The 9163-nt window shown below is 38.1% G+C and overlaps 1 protein-coding gene across 1 annotated transcript; it reads right to left on the reverse strand.

Annotated features, from left to right (window-relative positions):
* Positions 1 to 2052: 2052 nt before the first annotated feature.
* On the reverse strand, positions 2053 to 8961 carry LOC113470661. Its single transcript, XM_026829288.1, has 2 exons — positions 8908 to 8961; positions 2053 to 2270 (listed from the first exon to the last, which is right to left on the reverse strand). The coding sequence occupies exons 1-2, from the start codon at positions 8936 to 8938 to the stop codon at positions 2053 to 2055; spliced, it is 249 nt and encodes an 82-aa protein (XP_026685089.1). The 5' UTR covers positions 8939 to 8961.
* Between the last annotated feature and the right edge of the window lie 202 nt (positions 8962 to 9163).

Genomic DNA, 9163 nt, shown 5'->3' on the forward strand with positions numbered 1-9163 from the left:
TTTTTTTGTTTTTTTTTTTTTTTTTTTTTTTTTTTTTTTTTTTTTTTTTTTTTAAGAGGTTTGACAGAGGGAACTTTAACTGCTATGGTCTTATCGTCCCGAAATCGAGGAGAGAAGGAAGACAGGATAGGAGAAAGCCAGCCGTTTCCGAGAACGAACATTATCCCATCAGGATAAAATCCGCCCCGGGCGGGAATCGAACCCGCGGCCTAGCGCTTACAAGGCAGACGCACTACCAACTAAGCTAACTAGGCTGGCTATTGTAAACACTTTGTTATCTATCTAGTATTCTCTCTTTGCACTGATTTATTCAGTCTCACAAAGGGTCAAAGAGGTGATAATAATTTCTTACGGGCAAAACTTTGAGACAAAAAAGTCGCTAAGTTGATTTTTTTGGCTTTACTCCATGTTTTTAGTCTCTCCCTCCTTCTCTCGCTCTCTCTCTCTCTCTCTCTCTCTCTCTCTCTCTCCCGCATTTCATTCAATATGTTTATTGTATAGTCCTCCAGGCTACCTATTTTCTGTCTCTGTTCCTTTAATTTCCTTCCGCGCTCTTTCTCTCTCTTCTCGCGAAGTTAAGTAACTACATAGGCTGATACTCAGTAAATACAAACTTTAGCAAATTTGGAAATTTGTTAAAGTTTCAAGACGAGGAGGATTAGATTGTCTAATTTTAAATCCTGAACAGATAATGTTCGTTCTCGGAACAGGCTTTCTTCTATCGATCCTCCTTCTCTCCTCGATTTCGGGACGATAAGCCAGTAAGTACCTACTAGTAGTGATGCACGAGACGAGACTAGAAATGTTTGGCCTCGCCTCAACTCGCCTGAAAGACTTCTGTTGGCCAACTCCACTGAAGACCCTGTTGGCCTTTGATAAGAGCATTAGATTCTTATCATTGTAATATACAAAAGTACCTACACAACTTTCCCCTCTATTTAATTTCTTTGTTTATTTATGGGGATGTCTAATTTACCGACCTGAGGAAATCACTCCTCCTGGGCTTACGGTGAAGAAATTTTTACCGGCCAAAACGAGAGAGAGAGAGAGAGAGAGAGAGAGAGAGAGAGAGAGAGAGAGAGAGAGAGAAGTAGGAGAAAGAATATTGATTTTTTTTAATAACAAAGCAAGAGAATTTCTCTCTTTTCTCCATCCATCCATTTTTCTCTCTTTCTCTCCCTCAAGGAGAAAAAAATTGCAAAATTTTTGTTCCTACAAAGTTCAACAACATTCTTGTTGATTTTCGTTGTTGTTACTGGAACTGGAACTTGGCCTGGCGCACTGCCGTGCGCTCAGATACCTAGAACAATGTAAAGCTATACGAATAGAAACTAAGAAGAAAATAATTGTAATATTCTCATAAGAAATGATGAAGATAATAATTGAAGCTTATTTAGCCCGAGGGTCATAAGTGAAAATTAAAACTTGAAGAACAAGAAAGAAAATGTCAGACATTTTCAAGATGAGAAAATTAAAAAAAAAGTTAATTCTTAATTTCCAAGCAAAATTTCTTATGAAGAACAAAGTATAGTTATGTATATAAAACTTGTGCTCTCTTTCTCATTCTCACCGTTTTCTCTTTCTCTTTTCTTTTCTCTCTCTCTCTCTCTCTCTCTCTCTCTCTCTCTCTCTCTCTCTCTCTCTATTTATTCATGTGATAATTACCTACTAATATAAAAGACACCCTAAAGTCTACAGTTCTGCCATTATAAAATAATCAAATTAGGTATATTTCAAATTCTCCACTTATGTAAAAAGTATACCTACCTTACATTTTTGGTATCTTATAGGTACCTAATTGAGTAGCTTAGGTACCTAATACCTACATGCAAAAAGGAAAGAAAGTAAGAAACTTACGATAGAGGTAATTAAAATAACTATAACTTCATCATAACAATTTTTTAAAATGGCTTCATGTATAGGTAACATAAACATATCTAATTAATAAGTAATGTAGGATTCACGATTTTATATTTCCTTCACACTCATACAAAACCCCAAACATGCACCTCACATTGGACTAAAATCTACATATTATAAGGACAACAGAAGTCAACTTACATCCACATCGATTCCCGGAATTGGAAAGATTTTGCTGGACGGGTGCTCGCTCGGTGAAAATCGGTAGAACTCGTGTCTGCCTCTGTACCATTTGACCGAATAGAGAGGAATACCTTCCAGGTCGTAGAAACACTGAAGCGTGGTATCCTGGCCTTCCATAACGGTGGGCGGTTTGACCACTAGGGTGACATTCTTGAGACACGAAGAGTCTGCGGACAGAAAATGAGACAGGAGGTTAGTTAGTATCGACTGGGTAATTCTCATGTAAAAGATAACTCGTAAAAGAAAAGGCATGTAAAAGTCGGAAATAAATTTATCATACTTTGAAAATAAGGGAGTTTCGACATCTCGATTAAAAGAAGGAATTTTGGCATCTCCACCAATAAAAGGAATTTGGGTATCTCCACCAATATATAATTTTTACCAAATTGTTACAGTCGCGTCCTTGGACCGTACCGGGATATCATACCAAATTTCATTGCCTTACGGCAAACCGTTCTTGAGATATTTTGTTCACAACTTTTTACTTTTTCCCATTTAAACCTGTAGTATAATACGTAACGTACGTACAGACCATGGGCTAAAAACCACTTTTTTGACATAAAGGATACCACAACGGATATTTCCAACCATTTCCCGATTTTGAAAATTTGGACCGATTGCAATACTTTCATTACTAGTATAGCTCGCTATACTGTAGTAATAGAAAGTAAAAGGAAATTGTTGTTGTTGTTGTAGCGGCTTTAGCTTTCGCCGAACGGCGATAGCAGAATAAAGAAAAGATGTCTTTTTGCATCTGCTATACACCGGGGTGATGGTCTCTAGCTCTAGCCATGTTAAATTGGCTGGCTCGTCCTGAACCGCAGTCAACCATCGTGAGGACTTAAAAGGAAATTTGGCATGTCTACATTGTCTACTGATAACAAGCTGGGTCCGTCCCTCCGGGAATTTTTCAGCCCGTAGTTTATTCGATCGTGATTAGAGAAAATCAGTACCTATGTACCTACCCAAAAGACCTTTTTTTGGCTTTTTTTGGCCGACCGTCCGGCAGTCGAACCACTCGTACCGGCTGGAGTCGAACCAGCACTCACTCGTCCATTGGTCGGAGAATTGACCGAGCCAGATGCAACACTCGGGCGAACAGATGTCTTAGCAGTAGTCTGTTTAGTTTGTTTTGTCTTCTTGGGTCCCGTGTTCCTCGTCTTCTCCGGAGCATTGGAGTCGAACGTATCCAACACGAACTTGGGAAGTAAGCGACCAGAGAACACTTTTACCAAAGATCCCTCTGGCCAGGCGTCATCAGACTCCACCAACTGACACTGTTCCGCTGGGACTACAACATGGAAGGAAGAATACGATGTATATCTAGTCTTCATCCTAGAACACTTGACTGATGTCATCTCCTCAACATTGGATAGTAGATCCTTGGCCAGAGCTTCAGCAGACACATCTGGGTGAACGCGCGTTACAAAATACGCAGTGTATTTTGTTGGGACAACTGCTTGGATATTGTCACTCTTTCTTGAGCCAACGAAAGAGACCCCACGATCATCAGGTCTACGGGATAGCCTGTGATGTGCCGCACCAGATGTTCCTGCCACCGCCACTGTATCGCCCGCCGCCATCTTCTCCTTGAGTAGTGAGATCAGTTCCTCCTGTGCCACTAGTCTCTTTTCCTGTTCCAGCAACCTCTTCTCCAACTGCTCAACATATCTGTTCATAGGAACTGAAGAGTCCATGACTAGAAGTTGTAGACTTTGTCAATGGTAGATGAGTAATAGGATTACTCAGGTAGATATAATATTAGATTATATTGTTAGGCACATAGATATAATATAATATACACTTATATCAGTACTTGAGATAACAGTGAGTGTATGTAGGGGGAAAAAAGACGCTAAGTAAATTGGAGGGAAAATAGAAATTATGTAAAAATTAATTGAAATCAGTAAAAAAAGTGAAACACTTCAGAAAAATCACAAAATAGATGAGTTTACACAGAAAAAAATTCTGAGCACTGTAAAATTTAACACGCTCTTATACGACAAGGGAAAGTGATGAAATTATTAGAAAAAGTTTCAAAATTTGACACAAAGATTTAAGTGTACTTATTCAATCAAAGTCGGAGTATGTAATATCTATGTTAAGCTACGCCGAGGAAGGCCAATAAATGGATGGGTGACTTGCACACTATATTGGGAATAAAGGGAGAACGGGCTCTAGACTTCTCACTATGAGAGATTCATGAATATGATAATGATCTATAATCTCATACTGATGCTCATCTAGATAATTTTTGGCTAATCGATCTAACCTTCGAATACGCAACCGAGAAAAACGCCTTGAGTTTTGAACAAAAATGAGCCAGATCCAAGTTCGAAATTATGTGTACATATTAATATTTTCTTCTCTATTCCCTTGCTTAGATACGCGTATTTAGTATTTACCTATTTACCGTTTAAACAGGTTTTTTTAGCCCGTCCTTCCTTTATTATTACGATAGTAATACAAAAAGGTATAGTGGACGGGCTATTGTATTCGCTTCGGTGTCGTCAGTCTGTCTGTCTGTCTGTTTCCATAGAAGGACTTATCCAAACCTGGTCGACCTATATATAAAATTAAAGGTCTTTTTATCAGGAATACGAAAGTGGTGGTGCAAATTTTGTCCAGAAAACCAAAAAAATGGTTTTTGATGGATTTTTTTCACATTTTTTCACACAAATGTTGAAATTTGTCGCGACGACCTATGAACTCAGAGCGAGAAAGTTTTAGATAACACTTCAGTCGATAATTTAAGACCGATTTTAGCGTCACTTGTGTTAAGCTACGCCGAGCAAGGCCAATAAATGGATGGGTGACTTAAACACTATATTGGGAATAAAGGGAGAACGGGCTCTAGTCTTGATTTTAAATCATTACATGAAAGTAAAATCAAAAAATCAAATCAAGAATAATAATAAACTGAATATTAAACAAATTAGGTAGGTACATAGGTACTGATTTTCTCTAATCACGATCGAATAAACTGGGGACTAAATAAATCCCGGAGGGACGGGCCCAGCTTGTTTTTCTTTTATTCGAGACCAAAGTACTTCAAGTTACGAAAGTTGACACGGTATTACCTACCGACCAAAAAATAGATATTTTTATATCTTTGAGACTCATTGAGAGGGATATCACGTACAAAATTAAGCTTTCCTTGGAAGAAAAATTATAAACGTGAAAATCAGAATCCACCTGCGTTAAATGCCAGAGGCTATCAGAAAGGACGTCTAAAATACACCTGAATTTTTTCGCATGTCTCTATTTAAAGCTTCAGCATTACCTGAGGGGTGTTCGACTACACTGTTCACAAAATTGACTGTAGCTCGCAGCTTCAAAACAAAACAAATTTGAGGTCAAAAAACTACTATTGTAATAATAAAGGAAGGACGGACTAAAAAGGAATATTGTCATCTCCACTAATAGAAAATATATTGTATATGGGAAAAAAATCCCTTGCTCTTTTGTACCTACCTATTTTATTCTGACCACATGTGTTATGTTCAGGACATTATCCACTAAGATAATCCAGTCGGTATATACCTACCTTCGTAACATCTTCAGCCTTTTCCCTGTATGCCCTGTGTAGGTACTGCACAAGACAATAGTGTGTTTACACAGGACGACACTCCATATTGTATGTTATCTACATAGGGTATGTTTCGAAAACTATGTTGCTGCACAAGACAATAGTGTGTTTACACAGGACGACACTCCATATTGTATGTTATCTACATAGGGTATGTTTCGAAAACTATGTTGTGTATTGTTTTACGCAGTACTGGACTAAATTGTCTTACACAAAAGCGGACTAAGTTGTCTTACACAAAAGCGGAAAATCCGGATACCTGTTCTCGACATAATATTCTACGCCTCCTAATGTTCTAATCCTTAACCTTTGTATAAGGCAAGAGTCTACACTTCCTCTACATATCCCTTCAACATACTCCCTCTAATATTATGTTCCTGGGGTGTCTACACAAAGTGGACTATAAGGGTAACCTCATAGACCTAAAAGAAATGACACCCCGCAAGCTTGCAGGAGACAATGTAAAATACTGGACTAAACTGTCTTACACAAAAGCGGAAAATCCGGATACCTGTTCTCGACATAATATTCTACGCCTCCTAATGTTCTAATCCTTAACCTTTGTATAAGGCAAGAGTCTACACTTCCTCTACATATCCCTTTAACATACTCCCTCTAATATTATGTTCATGGGGTGTCTACACAAAGTGGACTATAAGGGTAACCTCATAGACCTAAAAGAAATGACACCCCGCAAGCTTGCAGGAGACAATGTAAAATATAATAATACCTGCAGAACAGGTGTATATTTACGGGGCTAGCCCTTTGTAACATGGTAACAATAAACAATAAAGATGGTAACAATAAACAATTAAACATAATAATAAATCCATTTTGCTTCTAAATATTAAGCTTGTCTCAACCAGTTAGGGTTTCTTTTTTTTTCCCATTCCCTCCCCTACATTATATTCCCTTCTTTTCTCCTCCTTTCTCTCATTCTTCTCCATCCCATCTTCCTTCTTCCTCAATATTTCCCTCCTGTACCTCCTCTCTCCTTTCCCTTCCATCCTTCATCTTCAACTCTTCCTGCTCCTTCTCCTCTTCCCCCCCATTCTATTCTTTTCCTGGTCTGTTTTATACCCTCCTAATCCAGTTTCGTCTTCTCCACCCTATCTCTATAATTTTAGAAACAAAGAATAAAAAGGGTATACAGAAAATATCACAGAAAATTAGTTCAATCACAAACATTAGCATTTCGCATCATTCCAGAACAGAGAAACGAATGTAATCTGTCTGGAGGTTGGACCGTTTGAATTTAGCATGAGCTTTTTTCTTTTCCACTGTCAATTTTCTCAACTCGCTCGAAAACCATCGAGGATAAGAACTAGAAAAAATACGTTTCTGTGGAGTGCAAAGTGCAATTCCAGCAGAGAGAACATTGTAAAAAGACTGGACAACACACTCAAGATCGTGTTGGCCGAGTAAAGAATTCCAATTCACGTTGGACAGAGATTTTTTCAAAGCTTTGATATCACACTTTTTATAGTCAAACACAATAGAGTCAAGGGGTAAAAATTCAATATGTTGTCTAAGAGCTAAATCATCATCATCATCATCATCATCATCATCATCATCATCATCATCATCATCATCATCATCATCATCATCATCATCATCAACATCACCTCAACCAGTTAGGGTTTCTTCTCTTTTTCCCATTCCCTCCCCTAAATTATATTCCCTTCATTTCTCCTCCTTTCCCTCATTCTTCTCCATCCCATCTTCCTTCTTCCTCAATATTTCCCTCCTGTACCTTCTCTCTCCTTTCCCTTCCATCCTTCATCTTCAACTCTTCCTGCTCCTTCTCCTCTTCCTCCCCCTCCATTCTATTCTTTTCCTGGTCTGTTTTATACCCTCCTAATCCAGTTTCGTCTTCCCCACCCTATCTCCATCCTCCTTCTATTCCTCCTTCTTCTCTTTCTCCTCCTCCAGTATTGTCCCGGGCTCACTAACGAGGAAGAGAACCCACATCAGTGTCACCAACACTTTACACTTTGGCTTTGACTATTAGAGGGGGGAAGAGGGAGGAGAAGAGGAGGGAGAAGAGGGGTAGGAAGAGACACGAGGAGGAAAAAAAAATGCTTCTGACAGAAAAAATGAAACATTCTTGCATAAAACCTTCGTTTTTTTTTCTCATACCCACTGACCTGTCCACTGAGTAAGTGGACATGACGTCTAGAATAATGCTTCTCTCCTAAGACCTTGTGTCTTGATCGGTATTAATCTTATTTGGGTTTTTTTCAAACTTTCTTGATGGTTGCTTGACTGTGAAACACTTTGCGGGGTGTCAAGTAAGTGTGAATATTCCTCATAACTTATCAAAGAAGTGTCCGTTTGTACCTCTTCTTCGTAATCTTCTAATGATGAGTCCATCTCTCCATAACTTTTCATAGAAGTGTCCATTCGACTATCATAAGTTTTCATGGAAACATCCATTTGACTATCATAAGTTTTCATGGAGACATCCATCTCACCAGCATCCTTCAAAGTTTTCATAGAAACATCCATATCGCCATCATCTTTCCAAGTTTTCATAGAAACATCCATATCGCCATCATCTTTCCAAGTTTTCAAAGTTTTCATAGAAACATCCATCTGGCTGTCATCTTTATCAGTTTTCATGGAAATGTCCATTTCTCCAACTTCTTCATCATCATATTCCACAGAGGTGTCCATTTCCCCGTCATCTTCTCCTTCTTCATCATCTTCCAAATAACTGTCCATTTCTCCATCTTCTTCATCTTCATCTTCTTCTTCACCATCATCATCATCATCTTCATCTCCCGAACTGTTAATTTTTCCATCTTCTTCGTCATCCTCATCATAATCATCTAAATAAGAATTGTAGATGTCTCCATTTTCCTCTTCGTCATCACTATAGCCTTCCAAGGAAGTGTCCATCAGTTCATCTTCTGAAGTTAAAAATCCCGAACTGTTAATTTTTCCATCTTCTTCGTCATCCTCATCATAATCATCTAAAGATTCTGAAGAATTGTAGATGTCTCCATTTTCCTCTTCGTCATCACTATAGCCTTCCAAGGAAGTGTCCATCAGTTCATCTTCTGAAGTTTAAAAAAAAAAATCAAATTTATTTATTGTTCTCAAATTTACATTTGTTAACAAGCGTTAAGTATGGAATAAAAAGACAAAGTATATTATTAGAAAGGAATAAGAAATAATAATAATACAAAGTAAGTGCATACCCAGGTACCTACCTGGTTTACCATTCTGCAGGGAAGAGTCCATCTTCTTTTAGTATCTTCCTTGTTATGTGATGAGGTCTTGAGGAAAGTCGGAATATATTTGAAAGGGTATTTATCGTTCGATAGAAAATCAATGTTGTGGTAGAGCCAGGAACTATAGCACCAATTAACGACGTAAGGGTTCACTGAAGTTAAGCAATGTTGTCCCTGATTTATGGTAGGTATATTATTAGAAAGGAATAAGAAATAATAATAATACAAAAAAGTG

The sequence above is a fragment of the Diaphorina citri genome, unplaced genomic scaffold (assembly GCF_000475195.1).
Source record: "Diaphorina citri unplaced genomic scaffold, Diaci psyllid genome assembly version 1.1 scaffold1731, whole genome shotgun sequence".
NCBI classification, from domain to species: domain Eukaryota; kingdom Metazoa; phylum Arthropoda; class Insecta; order Hemiptera; family Psyllidae; genus Diaphorina; species Diaphorina citri.

What these genes read in the sequence shown, in the direction of transcription:
- LOC113470661 (XM_026829288.1), bottom strand. Translation starts at nt 8,938, where the DNA reads ATGGACTCTTCCCTGCAGAATGGTAAACCAG. An exon ending in CCTGCAGAATGGTAAACCAG is followed by an intron (nt 2,271 to 8,907) that starts GTAGGTACCTGG and finishes TTCTGTCCGCAG; the next exon opens with ACTCTTCGTGTCTCAAGAAT.